This window comes from Gopherus flavomarginatus, chromosome 22, assembly GCF_025201925.1.
Source record: "Gopherus flavomarginatus isolate rGopFla2 chromosome 22, rGopFla2.mat.asm, whole genome shotgun sequence".
NCBI lineage: Eukaryota > Metazoa > Chordata > Testudines > Testudinidae > Gopherus > Gopherus flavomarginatus.
The window spans coordinates 7,317,968-7,341,272 of record NC_066638.1 but is presented as its reverse complement, the minus strand read 5'-3'; the positions used below and the strand labels follow the sequence as shown (position 1 = coordinate 7,341,272).

At 47.2% G+C, this 23,305-nt stretch overlaps 1 protein-coding gene across 2 annotated transcripts in view; it reads left to right on the top strand.

Annotated features, from left to right (window-relative positions):
- FNDC5 (fibronectin type III domain containing 5) overlaps window positions 1–23,305 on the top strand; it is a 38,055-nt gene that overhangs the window by 5,790 nt on the left and 8,960 nt on the right. The window contains exons 2-5 of one of the 2 annotated variants that reach the window (XM_050932641.1): window positions 11,400–11,515; window positions 12,997–13,195; window positions 15,861–15,950; window positions 21,285–21,396. In XM_050932641.1, coding sequence (XP_050788598.1) covers window positions 11,400–11,515; window positions 12,997–13,195; window positions 15,861–15,950; window positions 21,285–21,396 — 517 coding nt within the window. Of the gene's footprint in view, window positions 1–11,399; window positions 11,516–12,996; window positions 13,196–15,860; window positions 15,951–21,262; window positions 21,397–23,305 lie in introns of both variants that reach the window. The other variant, XM_050932640.1, reaches the window with a different exon arrangement.

Sequence of the window (23,305 nt, the reverse complement as noted above, 5' to 3'; positions counted from 1 at the left end):
CGGAGCTACTACCAAAGTCAAGTTAGGTGTGCAAGGAATGCAGGATGGGTTCTTTATTGGGAATTATGCAGATGCTTTGAGAGAATATACCACAAACTGACAACCTGAACCCTGAGCTACTACCAAAGTCAAGTTAGGTGTGCAAGGAATGCAGGATGGGTTCTTTATTGGGAATTATGCAGATGCTTTGAGAGAATATACCACAAACTGACAACCTGAACCCTGAGGCTGAGATTTTCAAAGCTGCCTAAGGAATCAGGATGCTCATTTCCCACTCAAATGAATGGGACCAGGTATCCAAATCCCCTAGGTATCTTTGAACATCTCAGCCTTGTAGTACAGAGGACCCACTTCCATTCTTTGTTGTGCAGTAGCAGCACAGAGCGTTTGCTATGCTTGCCAGGTGATTTGTATCTCAAGTGCTAAGATACAAATCTTCTATCACAGGTATATTAAAAAACAAACAAAAAAACCCACCTAACTAGCTCTTATGGGGGCAAAAAAGTATGTGAAAGAAGCAACAGTAGTAACGTTAGCCAAACACTACATTCGAGCACAAGTTTTCATGCTTGTCATGTAAATCTTTGCCCTTCTGTACTGGATTTCAAATAATCTTTTGGCACCGCCACCTTGGGAGGCAGGTGTATTATCCCCATTTTACAGATGGGGAAACAGAAGCACACCGAAGTTCACAGTCACAATGCAGTGCTGCTGGCCTTGATCATTGGGTGGAGGTTGGTGCAAGGAGGCTAGCGCTTCGGGGATTGGGAGCACTGCTGCATTGGGGCAGGGTTCCGATCCCAGAAATAGCACGGTGAAGTATGTGTAACCGGTGCTGGTTGTGCTGCATAATGTGGCTCTGCGTGCGGGAAGATGATGCTCATCAAGGAACTGTGAGTTGAGGGCTGGGGCATGCTGGGCAGGCGGAGAGGGGCAAGCCCCCAACTCCACTCCCCAGCTGGGGCAAGTCTCTGACCCCACTCCCTGGCGGGAGTGCTGGGAGGGCGGAGTGGGGCAAGCCTCTGACCCCACTCCCTGGCAGCAGCTCAAGGGCCAGATTAAAAGGTCTGATGAGCCAGACACGGCTTTCAGGCTTGTTCACTCCTGTGCTATTCTGTAGTTTGAACCCACTGCCTCTTGTCCTGCCCTCTGTTGCAAGAGAGAACAACTTTTCTCCATCTTTTTTATGGTAGCCATTCAAGTATTTGAAGACTGCTGTCATGTCCCCCCTTAATCTCCTCTTTTCCAAACGAAACATATCCAATTCCTCCAGCCTTTGCTTACGTGGCTTGCATTCCATCCCTCTGATCATCTTTGTCACTCGTCTCTGGATCCTTTCCAGTTCCTCTGCATCCTTTCTATACATTGGTGACCAAAATTGGACACAGTATTCCAGCTGAGGCCTAACCTAATCAAAGAGGAGTGGCTGCAGGCTGGAGTCTAGTGAATCCAGGGCTGGCATCCAACTGCTAAAATATGTGGTGGAAACTGACCCTGTGCATGTTATTAAAAAAGTGAGATATGGAGTTAATTAGAGACATGCTACTCCTTTCCAACCACGTAAATATTAAAGGGCAGTGGAGTCCCTTGTGTATCAGTAAGGGCTGGCAATTCTACCACTATAATCCGCTTGTTCTGTATCAGTATCTTGGTTCTCATGTGATTACTTGTCCCCTGGTCTCTAAATGTAAAAGAGCAAGTAGTTTATTACACTCTCCAGCTTGCTAAGAACATTTCTTCCATGTTACGTAGCCGCAGAAAGAGAGGGGCCATAAACTAGAACTTTTTACCTGAAACATGCTGAGTGTGTGGGCTCTGGATTAAATTGGCCCCTGGATCTGGCCCTCAGATTGCAAAACTAAAACCCAGATCATCCCCATTTCTTCCCATCTCTAGGATTTAATTAGGTTGGGGGCTTATAAACAAATACTGGAGCATAACGAGAGGAAACGTTAGGCTAGGGCCCAATCCTTCAGTCATGATCAATGCTCACTTCAAAGAAGGATCTGCTTGATTGCACTCTGCAAGCCAGATGCTGGGGAAGAGCGTCTCCTGTGACTGAGCCACTCAGTTCAGGAGATTGTGGGGCATCAGGGACTGGTGGTGGTGTATGTGTCAGCCCTGCGGTGAGTTAATGCAGCTAAAAAGCTACTCTAATTTATACACCAGCTGAAGATCAGCTCTGCCAGCTCCTCCCACCAGCGCAACTCTCATCTGGCCAGTTATAGCTGGAATCCAGCTCCTTTGTGCTGCCTGAATGGCACAAAATGACCTAGTCCAAACTGAGAATTTGGCCCAATGCCTTCACACATACACTCACAGCCCCCCATGGAGTTGGTGAGTGGGGCCTGTGGTGTTTGGACCATGACTGTAGCATTTTGTAAGGGGGTGGGTGGTTTGCAGGGAATAATTGACTCCTTTCTAGCTCTAAAGAATCACCAGTTGGAATTTTTGTTCTCTCATGTGACTCAGAGCCTGAATGGCAGCAGTGGACGGGTCTATGCTCCTTCCCACTCCCCTGCAGGCTTCCGTCATTAAAACACTCAAGAAAGCTGAAGACTGCTTCAGCCCTTGCTAAATACCCCATAAAGCTGACAAGCTATTATACCTGCTGAAGAAAATCCCACTGTGAGAGCAAAGAAAGGACTCTGAGATGGAACTAAAGCAATTCCTTTCACACACATCTCTTTGCGTGGGAGAGAAAGGACCCCCACAGCCCTCGAAGGGAGAGGGGATGTGCTTCAATGCCTTGGAGAGAACATTGATCAGAAGATTTAACAACAGCTCTTTCCCCTGCAGGTCATGTTCTTATGCCACTTGCTTCTGCTGTAAAGGTCATGGCACAGGGAACAAAAAGCCATGGTGATTTAATCCTGACATTTACCGCTTCCCCTAGGAAAGAACATGCAGCTGGTAGGTCCTACTTGGGCTCAAGGATGCGTTGAAGGGACTGGTAGTGATGGGAAGGACTGATCCATTTCAGAGCCTTGGCTGTGGCTTAGGTTCCTGGTCCTCTTGCTGGAGGCTGTGAAGAATTTAAGTCTTTCACAGCATTAAAGAAGCTCCCTGCAGAATAGGAACTAAGCAATTCAGAAATTACCCGTTGTCCCAGTGCAAGTCATGTTAGAGTGGGAAGAGAGTTCACTCTGCTCCATCTGCTTCCAAGTACAGTCACAGACCTAGCTGCAGCTTCAGAAGAAGCTGAGATCAAAGCAAACAGATTGCTTGGGGGATTTCTCACCTTTGCACCCCAAACCAGGGGAGACTAAACTTAGAAATGGGCTCCAATACCGTATCCGCCTTCTGAACAGATGACTCAGCCAGGGGAAGTGACCTCAAAGGATGTGATAGTACCACAGATCCTCACTTCCATTGCTTAATTACTTCTTCCTGCAGCTTACATGGCAAGGGGACACAACATTGGCTTGTACTCTCCACTGCACAGTAAAGGCTCACTGCTCAACAGGGGGAATTGCTAACTGAGAGTGGCTTCCAAAGAAAGATCTGCAACAGCAAGAGTTGTGGTTCAGGCAGAGGAGCCTGGAATTCCTGAGCAAAGTGAACCCCTAACACTGACTCTCTGTGTGTCCTTGGGCACCTTATTTAATGCCTGCCTCAGTTTGTCCATCTGTGCAAAGGGAATGAAATACCTACATACTATCCAAGGGACAGTAATGGACTGATTAGTTTATTTCTGCTTAACTGTGTTGGGGCCTAGTCCCTTCTCCGGGTGGATCCCATAGGAGCCAGTAAACAGTCTGAGCCTGCCTTCCCTGAGAGAGGCTAGTGCTGCACAGTGTGTGAGCTCTTCTATTCACACATGCACACACTGCTTTTGTGACTCTTGTAGGAAGGCTATGAACTCCCAAGAGCAGACATCCCTATTCCACAAACTCCCGTTACAGAAAGCAAGTGTGAGCGTTAAGAAATGAACCCCTGTGTCTTCTGGCTAGAGCACAATTCTTATTTTGTACGTTTCTTACCCAGCATCTAAAGAGTCCAACATACCACATCTGATCTTTGGTCAAAAAGTGCCTGGTGTCTCCCTTGCAAGGAAGCTACTGGAGGGAGACATAGGGCTGGATTTTCAAAAGGAACTTAGGAACGCAGGTTCCATTGACTTACAGAGAGACTTGTGCTTCTAAGTCACTTGGAAGCTGTTGGAAACCCCACTCTAAGACTTTAGCAGCCAGGACTCAAGGAACGTTAGCCAGCATTAAGGAGGGGCGACACCGCAGAAAGCTGCTGATGCATCGCAGCGCATGCATTGAGATGGAATGGAAACTGATCAAAGCTGAAGACAAAGGGTTCAGACTCTGAGGGGGAAATCCTTCAGGAACTTGGGCTGAAGTAGGCAAAAGACATCTTCCCTCTTAGGGCAGAGAGAAGGCAGAAGAGTGTTTGGGAGACCTGTAGCTGAGGCCAGGCCAGAAGTGGATACCTGATTGGGCTCCCAGCTTACATGGCTGGGCAGCAGGCACAGGGCTTTGGGTGGCTCTGGTACCTTTCTTAAGCAATTATCCAGGAGACCAAGAAAAATCACTTTGATGGAGCAGAACTACACTTACTGTATCCAAGGCTACTCTAGGCCAGACTGTAAGGCAGGATGCTGGCTAACAAGGATGGTCTCTTGTATTGGCTTCACTGTATCATTTATAAATAGGGCATTAGGTACAGTTAAAGTATTAAAGATCCATAAGCTATTAAGTACAGACCATGTACTGTACATAGCACTAAATATACATATTGTATAATATATAGAGATGACATTAAATATAGATCAGATATACTAGATAGGAGATATGAGGTAGGCATAGTCAGTCAGATATAGGTCAGGTACTATATTGAGTATACTGTACATAGGGTATTGAATATAGATCCGATAGTGATGATATATAGGGTATTAGGTATAGATCAGATATTGATTAGGCATAGGAATACCTCTAGGTACAGATCCATAGATAGATATGAGCTAGTAGGCATAGTGTGGGTACCACTCTAGCACTGGGTATGGATTGGCAGGGTTGTCTACATACTGTTCATGGTGTAGTTTTTAGTCAATCTCCCTAACTAATAGATGTGCTGGGTGATTATTGGTTGACACCAGCAAGGGCTGTGATATCAACCCCTGTGCAACAGCAACCCAACAGGCAGGTAGGGAGCTTCCCATCCTCCTGTTCCTGACACCAGGAGCCGCTGGTGATAAGGTGAGAGGCCAGCGACAAATTAGTCCAAAGCCATAAATGTTTTCTCTCTCTTTAAAGAAAAAAAGCTGCTTAATAATCAGCAGAGCATTTAATGAGAGGCAAAAAGGAGTTCTCAGCCTTAAGAGCATATTCATGGTAATCTTCACCACTTGTGCCTCCTTGTTGCATGGAGAAGGCTATGCCCTGCGTTCTCCAAAAGGGCCCAGAGTATGCAGCTGTGAGGCATGGCTGTGACACACAGCGCCTGGGGTATGCAGGGCAAGGGTCCACCTTGCGAAAGCTCCCTGCTGAAAGGAAACGAGCGATCATGGTTTGTTTCACAGCAGCCATTGCCCATGAGAAACCAGCATGATTTTATTTTAACTAAACAAATGGGCACAAAAAGGAGAACATCTTTTCATGTGCATGTATGTCGCTAACTCAAACTCTGCCAAACAGATGCTCTTTCAGTTTTGAGAGAGGAATTTGCTCCAGTGAGGTTATGGCCTATGATTTGGAATGAAGTTAAACAGCTAAATCACAAACCCTGGAACATATGGTCTATTATTGACTAAAAGGCTGATGCAGCCATCTCTAGTGCACCAGGAATTAATGTGCCTGGGGAGGGCTGCGTGACTGTTGCATAGAATGTTCCCCAGATATCCTGCCTGGATGTTGAAATGAGTTCAGATGAACATTACCCCCTCTGCCTCTGGGGTCACTTTCTGGTAATGTTTTGAGTTTTACTGACATAAGTGTTCACAGAAATCAAAATTCAGAGCTGCACGCACAGTATCAGGGAATTCAACATTTGGAATTGTCCACCTAAGCATTCGTGCTGAAGATGCTCACACAGAGCCAGTCAGAGAACAGAAACTGGATCTCATCTAACTAAACACAACACAACTCAACTGGAATTCCAAAGAAAGTGTGATCGACCCAGAGAGTAAGAAAGTTTATGGAATAAATCCAACAGCAAATAGATTCAAGGAAATCACAATCTCATCCTGGATCTTCCAGGACCTTCTTTGCAAATTATTCACTCAGCTCTGTCTGTGGAGAACTTACTTGCCTCACATCACTTTTCTACTGGATTAACTCCATTGATTTCAATGGCGTGCGTCTTGATTTACAGGGAGGTAAAGGGAGAGCATTGGGCCCACTGTGTTTGATTTTAGTGCATCTTCCTTTACCATCCATCTCTTGGGGTTTCTATTGTGCAGATGGAGGTAGTGAAGTATCTTTAATCCCCCTCCCCACCTGCTCTCTCCCCTGGTCTGTATTGTGACTCCTGCTTTATAGGCTCCCGTCTCTGTGGAAACGTTTGGGCTGCAACCTTGCAGTGCACTTCACTGTCACGTCACAGCCTCGCAGTCTTATTTAACCTGCTCATGTTGAAGGTGTTTGCTCTGCTTCTCCGTATCTGCTGGCTCTTTCCACCTCCCCCACATTTTATGGCATCGGAAAATTTAGGCATTTTTGATATTGTCCTTTCCTCAAGGTCATTAATATCCCTGCTAAACCAAAGGGATTCAGATGCCAGTATTGGTGCCACCCACATATTCCTTCTCCCCATCCTGAATGCTCTTTTACCCACACACTCTGTTTCCTGGTAATTCACTTGTTTCAATAATGTACCCAATCCCAGGCTGTATAGATCACCCCATGCTGTGGTAGCATCTCTCAACAACATCTGGGAAAGCACAACAGGCAGGGATTTAGCTGCATGGCTGTACTTTAGAAGGGGGTAGACACCTCACTCAAAGCACCATTACTATGCTGCAATCAGAACCTGTTTTGTCTGCTGCACCCTTCTCCCTCCCACCTCTCAGCTCAGTCATAGCCTCAATACACTCTAGCAAATTCATCAGGCATGACTCACGAACCTTCTCTGTATGAAGCTCTTCAAACTGCCCCTTACTAAAATAAGACCCTACTCTGATTTGCAATTGGGTTTTTAAAGGGAGTTTAAGTAACAGTGGAAAGTGCTGGACTGACAACCCTGGAGACCAAAGTCCTCTCTTGCTGCCTCAGCTGAGTCCAGAAGGGACTGTGCTAGGGGTGAGAAAGGAGCACTGGCCAGTGACCCATCCTGTCCTTGACCTCTCTGATGAGGCTGCCAACCAGGGGCTCATATACTGACTGTAATGAAAGGGATTTTTTATTTTTTTGGCTGCTGGGATTACAAATGCATTTCACATGGGCCACAGAAGAGATGACAACAATTTCTGATTGATGCTGACCTGATCGAATAAAGGATCTTCCCTCTGCAAACTCTTTGAGCCACCGATCATTAGTTCCTGCTCCATTTCAAGCCACTGCCCAGCCTTTTGTGAGAGTCCAACAATCTGAGCCAGGGACTTTCTTATTGCTCTTTTTGCTTCCTGAAGGACTGTGGGCTGGAACCCATCTGGGCCCGATGCCTTGTCTAATGCCTTCCCATTTCTAATTGCCTCGTTACTGATTCCTGGAGCTTTTGAAGCATGATCACACCTGTTGGCAATGGTAGCACCCAGGTCTTGACTGAGAGTGTTGTTTGGGAGGGGGCACAGGGTCATTGCTTTCCTGTTAGTTCGAAGCCAGGAGGGTTGGTTGGAAGTTTAGCCAGTCCCTCACTTTGAAGAGCTCTGACCAGTCAGCCTGTCAGCTCATCAGCCTCACAAATGCGGTCATTTAAAATAAACAAATCAAAGGAGACCTAACTTCTGCCCACCCTGGCCTTGTGGCCCCACTAGGCAGCTTGTAAAGCATCAGCATTTCAAAGCAGCAGGGAAATAAAAATAAAAGAAACACACACCCCCAGGGCTGGTGCAAGGATATTTTGCGCCCTAAGCGAAACTTCCACCTTGCACCCTCCCCTCCCCACACAACATTGCTTATTATAAACTTTCAAAAATGAATGCTACATAATGTGGCATTGTTCATTAGAATAAATACATGTTCGGCTTGAAAAAATATTAATTTCATTATTTAGTCTACATATTTAATGACAATAAATTGCCTTGGGTCTCCTGCACGTAGCTAGAGTCCCCCCTGCCCTCCCTCACCCACACCCCATGGATCTGGAAAGGGCTGTTTTGGAGATCAGAGCACAGAGCTGAGAGTTGGGATCTGGCTGCTATTCTCAACCCTGACACCAACTCACTGGATGACTTCAGGCAAGTTACTTCCCCATTCTGGGCTTCAGCTCCCCCCAGCGCTAAGGTGTGAAATGGTTCCTTGCTCCTGGGCTGGAAAGTGTAATGCAGGCAGGAGTGGGTGAACTGTCTTCCCCACAGGTGTGAGGTGAGGACAGAGTTCCAGCCTCTGTCATGACCATCCTGGTTGCTTTACTCTGCCCCATGTCAATCACTGCTGAAGCTCCTTACTCAGAGAGCTCTGGCCCAGGGCAGAGGCATCAGTGTTGTTCTGGGCCTGATTTTCAGAGATGCTGAGCACCTGCAGTTCCCTCATGTCTGTGGGAACTCCAGGGTTCTCAGTACTTCTGAAACTCAGGGCAATTTATTTCGAATGCTGGGCCAGGACTGAGCCTGCAAAGGCAGGTTCATATACACCCCTCAATCCACAGCAGATCTCCAATCAATAAAAATACAAGCAATCAGGAGAATGATGAGAGGCAGTTGGCCCAATGCTGGGAGTGGGGAGGATACGGCCCTAATGTGGTCACTAAACTTCTACCTAGTAAAGTTCTTGGTGCATCTTCTGTCATTCAGTGGGAGAACAAAAAGCTCTTGGGTGCTGCAGCCTGCCCAGGGTTCAGCTGCACTTAACCTGAGTTGCTCGCCCACTTGCAGTGGCTGTGCACCAGGCAACTGGTCACCCAAGTTACATGAAAATCTGGCTCTGATGGTGTCGTAATTAGACTTAACAGTTACTGCTGCATTTCCTAGAGCTGTTGTCCCAGGCTGACTGCAGACTCAGGCAGACAGAACTGTGTCAGCTAGATGCCCATCACCATTGGAAGATTTTCCTTATAGCCATAAGGGCTCGAGACAGCCGTGTTTCTTCACTGAAAGCTTGCAGTGTGCTGCCCCTGAATCCCAAATTAATACCTTGTGTGGGCAGATGCACAGCTCAGGGCTTGAAGGCCTCTGGTCTAATGGTCTGAGCCAGCGCAGAACTAGGAGTGTCGATCTTCTGTGTTCAAAGCAGGACTCCGACAATGACTCCCCAGGTGACCTTGGGCAAGTCACGTCCCTGTTCTCTGCCTCAGTTTCCCCCAAAATGGGGCTCTATTTACCTGCTCCACAAGGCTGCAGGGATGGATGGGGATGAAGCCTTGGAAGGTGGCACATTCTGAGGACGGGTACACTTTTGGAGCTCTTTAACCATGTATCCTCTGGCAGGGCCATGTTCCACTCCTGCAGATGGACCAGTGGCCATGGTCTCCTCCTTCCTTTCCCCCACTTCTTCCCCTCCCCCTCCCCCCGCCGCTGCATTGCTGTCAATAGGGCCAGCTGCAGGAGGGCTGATGTCACTCACTCCGATCTACAGCTGGCAGCCCTTGGCCAGCAGCCACTGCTGCGACAGGGGTTCTGGGACTGCCAGAGCCGGAGAGAGCGGGCTAGGGAGCGATGCAGCAGCCTGGGGGATTGGGGAGGAGGCAGCTCCGGACTGGCATGGGGGGCACGGGCGGGCAGTTATGTGGGGCGCAGCAGAGGGAGGTGGCGGGGCCTGCAGTTGCAGAGGATGCCCACAGAGGTAGGTGCTAACACGGCTGCAAGCGGCCAGTCCCTCCACTGGGAGCAATAGTGTAAAATAAAATTTTTGGGCACCAAATTTTGGTGCCCCCAAATCTTGGAGTCCTAGGCGACCACCTAGTTCGCCTAGTGGTTACACTGGCCCTGCACCCCCCTCTTCACTGCATGTGGGTTTCAAATCCCCAAGAGTGTTAACTAGGGCACCAGTGTTACCAGAGGTTCTTTCAACCCAAAGCTCTTGGTAATTTTGTGCAAAGTGGTGTCAGGAAATAAATCAGGGGAGACACAGCCGTCCGACCGATAGATGGCTGGCACAAACAGGACAACTCAAGAGTGCTTTCACCTAAAGCTAAACTTTACTTAGTCTCAAGCACTTACACATGTCCGCAATGGTTAATAAAACACCCCCAACCCTTGATAATTACCAAAGCTGAGTGTGGCTCTTGAGTGACACAGCGGCAGGCTTCCGGTGGCCAAATCTTCCGTCTGCTGGTGGGGACCACAAGATGTATCCAGAAGGAGTCCAAAAAGATCCCAAAAGAGTCCCCAAATGAGTCCAACTATCTCAAGCTTTTCCCCTTATTTATACATTAGTAATAGAATGACATGTCCTTTAAAGAAAACTTGTTAAGTAAGCGGTTCCAATGGGCAGGCAAGAGGCTCCTTCTGATTACTGATTAACCAGGTGTGGGTTTTCCCAGAGTTTGCAGCCTTGAGACCCCAACAGACATTCCGGGGGCACATCCTGCTCTTTTAAAATACATGTATCAGCAACTTCAACACAATTCTTACCAGGAAGGACGTGGGGTCAAGCTGCCCTTTCTGTGGCACCCCAAAACTCCCCCCCTCCCTCCTGCCTTGGTCAAGCTTAGACTGCTGAATGGCCAATTTACAGCTTGCTGACTAGGCTGCCTTTAACAATAAGCCATAGTGGTTTCAGGCACTTTACTGGTTTGCCAAAGTCTCCCCATACACCAGCACTCCAGGACTTCCAACTACAGACCACCCTTGGTGATGTGCTGAGTACCCAGTCAGTGTCCTGTTTGCCTTTCACTCTCACTGCAGTCTGGGCAAGCTCTAATGGAGAAAGCAGGGGTGTGTGTGATACACTAGCTCGATGAAGAGTATGTGATGGTGTTGTGTGGCATAAAAGCTTTATCAGCATGAGTTCGGGATGCAGTGTCTAAAGGGTTAAATATTTTACATGCAGGTTTAATGTTACTCTAAATCATCCAAGGGGGCTGGAGAATTTAATGGCCACCAAAAACATGGCGCGTCTATGTCTCAAAGTTTCACATGCCTGGAGTCAGTACATAGATGAAGGGCATCTGCACCCCCAAACTCTCCTAGCTAAAGGGCAGTGGCTAACTTGGGTAAATCCTGTTTCCTCTTATTGCAGGAAACCATGTCTGATGCCTTACGGGAATCGACTGCTCCTCTCTAGCTCCTTCTCTGTCTCCTGCCTGCACCAGTGACTTTGCCGTAGTAAAGCTTGTGTTTTGTCCCCTTGCAGACAGCCCGTCCGCTCCAGTCAATGTCACAGTCAAACATCTGAAGGCCAACTCGGCTGTTGTGACCTGGGATGTTCTGGAGGATGAAGTTGTTATTGGATTTGCAATCTCCCAGCAGGTATCCTCCCCATATAGCCCCCTCCTCTCCACATGTGGTGGGTCCCCCTCAGCTCTATCCCGCCTGCTTTGGGCCTTAGGAGCAGGGAAGAAAGGGCAAACTCTGGATTTATCATGATGCAGCCTGCCCCGCCTGCAGCTCTCACAAGGCTTTTGCAGAGCTCTGACACAGAATCAGCCTCTTCCTTCACCTTAACCCATTTCCATGGGTTTGGATTTAGGACATGCCCCAAATGTATAATCCTGGTGACAGAGAAGAACTGCACACTGACAGGAGAGTAGACAAGTTAGCATCAGCCAGGATGATTACCCCCAGGGATAGGGGTGACCGTGCAAAGCAACTCATGGTCTTCACAGCAAAGGGGCTGGGCAGGGGAATTGATCTATCAGCGAAACGCCCCTGGGGGATTCAATGGTTCAGGAGACTGGAGATGGATAGGGGAGTCCTCTAAACTAGCCCATCTCCACCTCCTGCCCCACCCAGCTCTTAGTTGCATCTCATGGCAGGGAAAGCAGTTATAGCTATGCACACAAATCTGCTCAGGGCCAGAGGCTGCCCCCAGTCATGTCCCTGGGAGTTTTGCTGCTGACTTCAGTGAGAGCAGGAGCAGGCCAGACCGATTTAATGCCTTCACACTTCCAGGGCCCAAAGGTGACTAGGCAGAAAATGCAACCTGACAGAGCTAGCATCAGCCCCAAATCTCGGCAATAGCTCTGCCCAGTGGGTAAGTGCCAACAGGGAGAGAACAATGAGAAGCTTCTGCATGGGGAAGATGAGAGCACATCTCTTTAAAGCCAGCATTGGGAGGTTGCCATTTCATTCACAGAGGATGAGATTCATGTAGAGGCCAGCACAAAACATCGGCACCACGACATCTCTGAGGAGCCGGGGACACTAGAGGTGCTGAGGCCTTGTGCTGGGCTCTGCACAGGATGAATTTCACCCAGAAGCTCCAGATGCTTTGAGTGGAATTTGTGGCTCCTGCTCTGCTGTGACGTTATACAAGCTGAAGCTAGTGAGCGAGCTCCTGGGAGATGGCACGTGTTACCAGGTGATACGGGCCTTGCACACCCATGCCCTTGGGGTACGGATAAATACTAGAGAGATCCAGAGTCTGAACCATTCATCCAACTGGCTCTGAATCTCAAGGGAAATGGAACCGGCCCCTCTCCACTAAGCCTTTACCAGGTCACCTTCTCTACAAGGAGCGGGAGTTGGGGAGTTGGAGGAGCGAGTGGCTGTCACCTGCACCCGTTTGCATAAAAGCAGCTGTAGCTGGTCTCATTGCTTGAGAAGCCAGTGATCAGATTAGAGCACACGTCTTTCCTCCTTCGCACGGGCTAGGGGGACTTTAAATGGCAGCACTAAGGTGCTGTCAGGGGCCCTGGGGAGCAGTGGAAAGCGTCTATGTAGCAAGGCGTCCGTCACCCAGACAGAACCCTCCCTCTGAGCGCCTGTGCTTTCCTGCCTTGGGCTTGCAGAAGAAGGATGTGCGGATGCTGCGCTTCATCCAAGAGGTGAACACCACCACCCGCTCGTGCGCCCTCTGGGACCTGGAGGAGGACACTGAGTATATTGTGCATGTCCAGTCCATCAGCATCCAAGGCCAGAGTCCAGCCAGTGAACCCGTCCTCTTCAAGACCCCCAGGGAAGCCGAGAAGCTGGCCTCCAAGAATAAAGGCAAGTGTGGGCGAGTTCTTACATGGCCCCTTGGGCTGCCCCAGATGCAGCGCAGTGTTGCCCAGCAAAGTGAGACACGGTGCCTGGTGCATTCAAAACTAAGACCAGCTGAGCTAAATGCAGGCAGGGCTAAATTCGCTTGTTGCAGTCCCATTGTAGTCAGTGGGATCAGACCCATGTAACTACACACAGGAGTGAGCATGGGGGATATGCAGACGTAACACATCAGCAAAGTGTATCGTGTCCTGGGACTCTGTTAGCCTGCATGTTACACACAGGTTCTAGAATTTCTGTTTACATTCTCCATGGGTGGTTGTTACTGGCCCACAGAAACGTTTATGAGCCCAGGGCTAAGGCTCAGGAGTTGGGAGTTCTTGGATGGTGGAAATACTGTGACAAGACCTGATCTCTGGTCGGTTCAGCTCCCTGAGGCAAAAATAGAACGTCAGTGAAAAACACCAATACAGAAATGAGACCTCGGGCTAATCCTCAGCTGGTGAAAGTTGGTGTGGCTCTGCTGACTTGAAGCTATGCCGGTTTTCACCAGTGGAGGACCTGGCCCTCATTGTTTATTCAGGCTCTGCACAAATGCTGGGGAACAAACAAAAAACCAAACAATTCACGGGTGCCCATGTTAGTGAAAGTGTCTGAAGATGACATGATGGGGTCAGACACAGGAGTGCTCCTGGCCTCACCTGCCCCCTGAAGTCACTGGCAGCTTCTGCTCATCTCTCACTCTCTCCCCATGACTGAGATGGGGTGTTCTAGAGGAAACTAACAAGGGTCAGATTGGAAACTGAGATGTAGAGGGAAAATCCTCCTTCTTTCATCCCACTGCCCCAGGCCATTCAGTCCCCTGTACCTGTAAGGCCAAATTCTGAGGTCAGACTGAGTCTACAGGGAGTGATGGCAATTTTATACCTTCAGATGGCTCCCTAAATGTGCATGTTACACCAATTTATGCTCCTTCAGACTCAGCCCCTCCCACTGGTGTGCAATTCACCCGGCCTTTACATCACTTCTGAGTCAATGCACTGGGTCTCGCTGAGAGTGAATGAGTCTAGAAGAGGCTTAGCTGGTGTAACTCATGTCAAGAAGCCAGAAGTGAGGTGCGCAGCATGGAAAGCAACTGACAGGGCAGAATAATGATGTGTAAATTAAAGGAGGCCGTCCCTTTCTTATTGCATCTTCCAGCTGCTGGGCAAGCAAGTTCCCTCAGCCTAGACTCCCTTAAACTCACACCAGTAAGTGGGATAAGCAGCACTAAGAGAGTTTAAATGAGTGTAGAGGAATCTAAGGCATACCAGCTACACATCTCAGACTGCAGTGTCAAGACTGGGATACTCCCTAATGGTAAGGACACAAGAATCCTTGCTGGTAACGTGACTTTTGTATATCACATTAACCACAGCAAGACTGGCCTGTTTAAGTAAAATTATGAACCCCAGTAGAACCTCAGCCGCTAGTGCTCCTAGCACCTGAATCTCCATTGCTCTTTCCTCAGGGGGTAGCTTAGAGGCAGAGGGAATGAGGACTGTTCTCAGGACTAGTGTCTGGCAGAAGCATGCCAATCAGCCCAGCAAATGAAGAGTGCCAGGGGAAATTCTTGGTCAGACTCTGCACGCAGTTTGGGATAGAACTCCTGGGGATCCATGCCAGGGACGCTACAGCAGCATTAAGATGAGGCTGTGAGAGACTCACTAAACCTCCCTGCACTTGGATTCTAAGAGACACCAATGGATATCCTGCTTTTTTAAAATCTGAAATGTTTCTGCCAAATCAATTACGGCCAGTCAGGGAAATGCTTTTTAATTTGTCCCTTCTGAGCAGACATCCAGCCAAAATCAGATGGTGCCAAGGCAAAGAGATGTTTTGCAGCAGCAAGGCACTCTAAAGAACAGGAGACAGGGAGGAGCAGGAGTCCAGGTTATAAAGGGTTACTAGATGATTAGGTTAGGCCATATTATATTGCAGGGTTCTCATCCATGGTTCCTAGGATGCTGTGAGTTCTTGACTCTTTCAGCTGAAATGATTTGGAGCCTGTCAATAGTGAATTGCTGTTCATCTGAAAACACTGAGAAGAGCATTGTCTGCTTCCCAGGAGATCTGAACTGCAATCTTCTTGGTCCTCCAAGGCCAGGGCTGTACATTATGGCTTATGAAGAGGTACTATTCATTCCTGCATCCTGCAACTCTGCTGAAAAAGATTATGCCAACCCTGCATACTACAGGACATAAATCCTGAGCCGGGCGGGCAGGAATTCTGCACAGAATAGCGATGTGATGGCTAGAATACACCATGCGGAGATACTCCAGTGATGGGTGCTGCAGAAAACTCTGAGAGAGAGAAAGGAACGGGGATGCTAGCAGCTGACTGAGGCATGATGACTCTGGACAATTCATGTTACTTTTGAACCTTGTGCACTCACTGTCCAAGGCTGGGGCACATAGTAAAACGAGTGTCCAGTGAGAGACTTTAATGTGGTCAGCTGGGGTCTACATTTTCAAATCTTCCAACGGGTTTTCAGATCTGCAGCCACCCAGCTTTGCTCACTAAATATCTGTGATTTTAGGGGGAGGGGAAGGAGCACGTGAAAGGAGCAGGCAGCGTTTGACTGAACTCATTACACAAATGGAACTCATTGTCTCTCTCTCCCCTGTGCAGATGAGGTGACGATGAAGGAGATGGGGAAGAACCAGCAGCTGCGCGCTGGGGAAATTCTCATCATTGTCGTGGTGTTATTCATGTGGGCAGGTTGGTAGCAGTCCCTATGACGAAGGCATGTAATGTCCCCGAGTCATGTGCGGGTGTGTGTGAGAATATACACCCATGATGGCCAGGAAGAGATATGCAGAGTAATCCCTACCCCTGCCCCCTGTATGCAGCATTTCACATTTGGATATAAGTGCATTTCACCTTCCTCTGTAGCATCAGGTATTGGCGACTGTTGGAGGCAGGAACTGGACTGGCTGAAGTAGTCTCATTTAGTACAGTAGGAGGTAGTATAATGGATTTAATGAACCAATTGTCTGATCTGCTGTGGTAAATCCTATATTCTCAATCCTCCCAGAAAAAACTTGATGGTAATCCCCTTAACCCCACACCAGAATCCAGCCCCTTCTGTTTCATTAACAGAACGCAGCCCAAGAGAAGTGTGCCACTGTCACTATATCTGGCCCATTACATGCCTGCAGGTCACACACAAGCCAGTAATTCTTCTGAAGAGGTGCGGCGATATTCTAAAGACAAACATCACAAATCAAGAGTGAGTTTAAACCTCCTGTCTCACTCTCAAGCATCGGTCATTCTATATTTACTAAAACCCACGTTTGAGATCTATTACGATTGAACTGTTAAAAGAACAAATGATCTGGAGCAGCCAAACATAAAATATCAGGTCAGCAATGAACCTGAATCCTCTTAAAATCTGGTATAAAAAAAAGAATCGTTTACAGAGCAAATTTCCCACACATCTGAGAGCAAAACTGGTCAACTCTGTACTATTATCGATGAGGCTACGGAAAGGATGAAGACTCTGTGAGCAACAATCTGCAAAGGTCTATGAGTGGTCTAGGATCAAACTGTACAAGGAAATGCCCCAGTCTGAAGAATGTGTGTGAGAGAGAGAGAGAGAGAGAGTCCCACTACAGGGCTTCAGTGACATCAGCCTAAATTAGATGATTTAATGGTACCTTCTGGCCTTAAAATGTATGAACCTATGGGTGGGACGGGCCAAAGGCAAGGGAGAAAAAGGGTAAATTTGTAGCAACGACAAGTAAGCTAAATGCCAAAAGTAGCTGCTGAGTGCTCAGCACTTTTTGAAGTCCAGCCACGTGTTTTGCCTAAACGTGGACTTAGGAACCTAAACCCATTTTTGAAAATCGTGGCTTGATCTTGCAGACCTCATGCAACAAAAAATCCCATTGATGCAATGGGAGCTTTGCTGCATCAGGGCTACAGGTTCAGGGCCCATATGATTTAAAAGGCAATACTGTAAGGTCGGATCCACAGCTGTGGCTGAAGAGTGCTTGGTGCTGTGGCAGGATGGAGCAAAGATCCCCTCTGCACTTTTTCAATCCTGGGGCACTTTGCAGTGGGATTGGGCCTAGAAGAGTGCCCACGGGATTTTCTTAGACAATAGTGGCTTGGAAGGGGCCGCTAACAGGTGGGTCAATAAATCTTAGAAGATTAGAGTTGGAAGAGACCTCAGGAGGTATCTAGTCAAACCCCAACTAAATCATCCCAGCCAGGGCTTTGTCAAGCCAGGCCTTAAAAACCTCTAAGGATGGAGATTCCATCGTGCCCTAGGTAACCCATTCCAGCACTTCATCACCCTCCTACTGAAATAGTTTTTCCTAATATCCAACCTAGACCTCCCCCACTGCAACTTGAGACCACTGATCCTTGTTCTGTCATCTGCCACCACTGAGAACAGCTGAGATTCATCCTCTTTGGAACCCCACTTCAGGTAGTTGATGGCGGCTATCAAATCTCCCCTCACTCTTCTCTTCTGCAGACTAAATAGGCCCAGTTTCCTCATCCTCTCCTCATAAATCATGTGCCCCAGCCCCCTAATCGTTTTCACTGCCCTCCGCTGGACTGTTTCCAATTTGTCCCCACCCTCCATGTAGTGGAGGGCCCAAAACTGGATGCAATACTCCAGATGTGGCCTCACCAGTGCTAAATAGAGGGGAATCATCACTTCCCTCGATCTGCTGGCATTGTTCCTACTAATGCAGTCCAATATGCCGTTAGCCTTCTTGGCAACAAGTGCATACTCTTGACTCATATCCAGCTTCTCATCCACTGTAATCCTCAGGTCCTTTTCTGCAGAACTGCTGCTTAGCCAGTCTGTCCCCAGCCTGTAGCAATGCATGGGATTCTTCTGTCCTAAGTGCATGACTCCACACTTGTCCTTGTTGAACCTCATCAGATTTCTTTTGGCCCAATCCTCCAATTTGACTAGGTCACTCTGGACCTTATCCCTACCCTCCAGCATATCTACCTCTCTCTGCAGCTTAGTGTCATCTGCAAACTCCACCCTGGCATCAAAATCCTTCCATACAATTTAAAAAAAGAAATAAACCACCCAGGGACATCAGGAAAGCAAAGAATTCCCCATTATGAGTTTGAGACCAGATCTTCTGCTGGTGTAAACTGGAATAACCCCTCTGAGCTACATCGGTTTATACCAGAGGAGGACCAGGCCCATCTGTTTTAATCTAGCAAATGTATGAAGAGAGTGTACCCTTACTCCTTTGATCAGCCTGGAGCTTTCAGCATTCTCAGCAGCCAGCACTATGGCTTGCCCCGCTTGGGATCAGGATGCCATGAGTTAACGGAAAAGAAAGTTTGTGCTTGTTTGTTTTCTGTATAGAGCGCCAGCTTCCTCTGGCCTCCGTTCAGCAGCTGCCTCTGCTGCAACATAAAACATTCATGAAACAGCACAATGTTTTACTCGTGAGCCGCATAGTCACATTGGTCGGGGGAAGATATTTCAGGTGAAACAAGGGAACTGGCATGCAAGGAAATTTACAATAAAGTAGATTATATAACCCATAAAGTACAGTCGGTATTTACTCCCATTGTCCTGATAATAGGAACATTCTACATAGTTGTGTGTGCAGAAAAACTGCAACTGTTGGAAAGACGCCAACTAAAGCTAGAGATGTGTGGTTGAGGGGACAATCCCCAGCTATCTTTCAAGAACGTGCCAGGGGGCTCACAGGAGAGGATAAAATATTTCTCTCTTTTGCTTAGGTGTTAGAGCAATGTGGGATAGTTCTGTCCCTTAACTGTTGGAGGCTGGAGACTTTCCCTATGAAATATGGATTCTGGACAATGGGTTCATTCTTCAGCTGTGCCTGAGCTCCAGTCAGTCAGGGATTGTGAGAACTGAAACTCCTTCACCCTAGCCATGCCATCAACATGCTCCCTATGCCCATAGCTGTAAAAGGGGGTGGCATAGTCTGCTATGGCAGCTCTGTGCCACCCTTGGATTTCCTCATGCTGGGGGAATCCTCGGCTGACTGCTGAAGCTGACTTTACAGTCCCTTTGCATGACTTGAGCAGGATCTGGAATGCTGCCTGGCTTTTGTAAGACTAACCACCTTAACATTCTTATAATTTTGTGTGTGCGCATATTTTCTTATTTATTAATAAAGCCCTGAAGATTGATAGGGTTTGAAGGGTTAAATCATGTCCTCAAGAGACTGTAGGCTTAAATCTCTGTGGTGTAAATTGCTGACTTCAGTGCTGCTGTGTCAAATTTATACCAGCAGAGGAGCTGGCCCAGGCCCATTTATGCTAAACTCAACTGAGATGAGATTCCTCTTTCCCGCCCCCAAGATGAAATCGGGTCACAAATCTGAGATCTGACAACAAATTTTGGTTAATAATCATTTTATAAAAAGACAGGGGTCTTAAGGGTGTCCCGTCTTGTTCCCCTGGATTCTTTCCAACTGTAAGTGAACCCAGAGGGACTAGCAGCAACCAGATAAGATTCATATATAATTTTTTCCACTGGAAAAAACTTGAGTTTACCATGCATTGGTACCTGCTTTCCACAGGGCTAGATTGGGTTCCAGTCACTGTCTCCAATCTCTGATCCTTTAAAATAGTTAGATAAAGAAGTTACTGTCTCTGCACATTAAGAGCTAAATCTCCTGCCCTGTAAGAATCATTTGGGGAGTAAAATAATTAAGTGAGATAGCTAAAATGGTTTAATCTAGACAAGTAATTAAGCTTCATCTTCCAAAACTCAGCTCATAATGTGAGCACAGAATTGTCCAACATCCTGAAAGAGGCTTTTAAATTCCCTTTCTAGACAAAATGACTGCCATTTACCAAACGTGGGTGGGTAAAAAAAATCTCAGTGGAGCTGATGAACTATTTACAAAGTTTCATTCTGACTATGACTTTTCCCAGCCCTGTGGCAGAGCCATCTGAGAGTCAAGTACGGAATTATTGGTGAATGGAAACTACAGTTAATCTGAGCGTACATCCATGTTCACTTTATACACTAAGCTTCTCTGATGGCCCAGTGCAGTGGGCATGACTTGGTGTCAAGACCTGGGTTCTAGTACTGGCTTTGCCTCACTTTGCCTACATTTCTCATCTGAAAATGAGAATGATGATACTTTTATGCAACCGTCAGCATGTCTTCCCATGGCTGACAATTTGCTTGCATGCAAGAAAGAACTTGTATAACAGCACTACCTGGCAACAACTCCCATAACAACACCTATCACTGTTAAGTGCTTTGAGACTGACAGATGGAAAACTCTATATACATGCAGAGTATTACTGTTATGTGAGTTGGATCCTTTTCCAGTAGGCAAGAAGCAATGGCCTTATCAGTTGCCCTTCCTGCCACCTCTGTTACTTTGCACTGGAAACCGGCAGGCAGAAAGGTGGTTATTTGGTCAGAATATAACACAAAAGCCGCTGTGAAAGACATTTTCACTCTCCTCATTCGTCATGGCTGCCCCTGCTTTGTTCTCCACACACCTAAATGTGTGGGAGGATATTTCCGTTGGCAGCTCATCCTGCTGTAGCTGTCATATATTTGCAGACATTGTCCTGCTGAGCAGGAGACCCTGGTTTGTTTCATCTGCAGGCAGACACAGGTCATTCATCACAACCTCTAGCTCAACTGCACCCCTCTTTGCTTCAGAAAAAGAAGCTTTGAGGACACATTTCCAACTAATGGGAATTCCAAATATGCCCGTGCTTGCAAAGCAAAGGTCACACTAAACCTCCTAACATGGTCTGTGTAAACTGCTATCCAAAGGGGAAAGCTTAAAACATTTGTCCTGTTTAATGAGAGGGAAGTGGGAGTACAAGTAATCTCCTGACCTTGTCTGACTGGGTTAGAGTGGAATTTGGCACTGTGAAGGAAGCAGCCAGAGCCTGACTAGTCATATTAGAAAAGGATCTTTGGGACTTGGTATCAATGCTGCTGAGGTCTCTACCACAAGGTGCACAGCAGCATGCTAGTGGGCTCTGATCACTGCAGGTTCCAAAGGCCTGGCTCATTCATGTGACCTCTAACTTTTTCCTGCTAGGAGTGATCGCCCTGTTTTGCAGGCAGTATGACATCATCAAAGATAATGAACCAAATAACAACAAGGAGAAAGCCAAGAGTGCGTCTGAGAGCAGCACTCCCGAGCACCAGAGTGGAGGGCTCCTGCGCAGCAAGGTAAGGTGCTATCGGCACACAGTGGGGGATGAGGCAGCCAATCAATTTCCAGCTGGGCTTCTGCTGAATTAACCTGAAAACCAACCTTCTGTTAAGGATCCCAGCTATAACATTCTCTCTGTTGGGCCAATGTGCAGAAGTGGGTCTCCCCTATGACAAGGGAAACAGCATGGCTTGAAAGCACAACTGCTGGTCAGGATCCTGGGTTTCGTTCCCAACTCTAGCTCTCACTAGGTGGTCTTGGCCAAATCACATAATCTCAGTGCCTCAGTTTCCCCCTCAGTGAAATTAGGGTAATAATATCAACTCACATTTGTAAAACATTTTGAGATCTTTGGATGAAAAGTGCTGTATTTGGGTGATGGACTATAATCTGAAAGGGGAGAGCCAACACTGCTATGTTCAGAACCCCACAGCAGTGATTACTGGTCAGAATGCTAGTGGCAGGGGGGATCTTATGGCTGTTCTCAGATAACAGTTTATCAGCTGTTTAAGAGACGGAGCTGCTATGAGGTTTAAGATATGTTGTGGCAAATGACATCAATAATGTAGCTAGAGCTGGGCAAATAATTTGCACCAAATCATTTATTCAATTAATTTAACTTTTTTTCCTGTGTCCAAATTGCTCAGGAACTGAGCCTAACTGTCTTTCATTTATTTATTATTTGAAATTATGCACTAGTTCCTATTCCTGCTCATTTTTGAGCAGTTCATTGTGAGCATTCAGAGTTCGAGCTGTGTTAGTTACTTCTGATTGGGCACATGGTTCAACATGAGATATTCCCTATTCCCTCATTGGATGGATGAAACTCTGTAGAAGCAGGTGTGAGGCATGAATATGGATGGTTACGAATTCAAAACTCTGAACAAATATTCTACAGCAGCCATCCCATGAACCCTTCTGACACTTGGATGAATAAAGACACTTGCTAGGATGTTGTCAGAAAGTGGATGCAGAAGTGGCTTGAATGCAGCCAACAAGAATTGGAATTTTAAGAGAATTTTAGCACAGCAAGGACTGTCTTCTTGGTGTGTTTGTAAAGCACCTTGCACAGTGGGGTCCTGATCCATAGCTAAGGCTCGTAGGCACTACCGCAATACAAATAATAATTCAAAAATTTATTTTTCTTTTACTATTTACCCAGCTCTAAGCACGACCCTGATTTCGCATGAGATATAATCAAATCTGAAGCTTATATTTTTATATTTATTGGCACCGCTGTTGAAAATGACTTACATTTTACATCACAATATGAAGAGGCCTGTGTCAAAAAGAGCTGTTCCTGCTAATTCTTTGAAACAGGTTATGCAGAACCTCACCAGGATCAATTAAGTATGACATGGGCAAACCCTAGAGACTGAGGATAACTCAACAAGCAACAGGTCAAGGTTCTGATCCCGCAACTGTGCGGGGCTCACACAGCAATACTGAAATCAGTGTGGTTCTGTGTGGGCACAGGAATCCCTCCTCAGCCAGTAACTTGCAGGATCAGGGCTTAACAAAACAATAGCATGGCTCTCTCTGTGAGCTGCCAGTTTAAACATGCCACTTTCTTCCAGATTCAAATGCTTCCCTCCACTTTAATTTCTATAGTCCTAGATATCCAGGATGATTGACAGGGATACCCGTGGTTTGGAAAACAAGCAGCATCTCCAAGTTTAATTCCAGAGAGATAAAGAAAGGGCTAGGGATGCAACCAAGCTGCCTAACATTTTTCGGTCCCTGTGGCTCTACGAATTTTGATGACACTTTTTTTCCAGCTCTGGCAGACTGCCCTTCTTGGTGATGAACTGGTACGGTTTAGGAAAAGGTGCTCAATATTTTGTTAACTCTGCTGTTGTTGGCATTACTCCTGTCACGGTTTCTTCACCCTGCCCAGTGCAGCGGCAATTTACAACAGAGTGACAG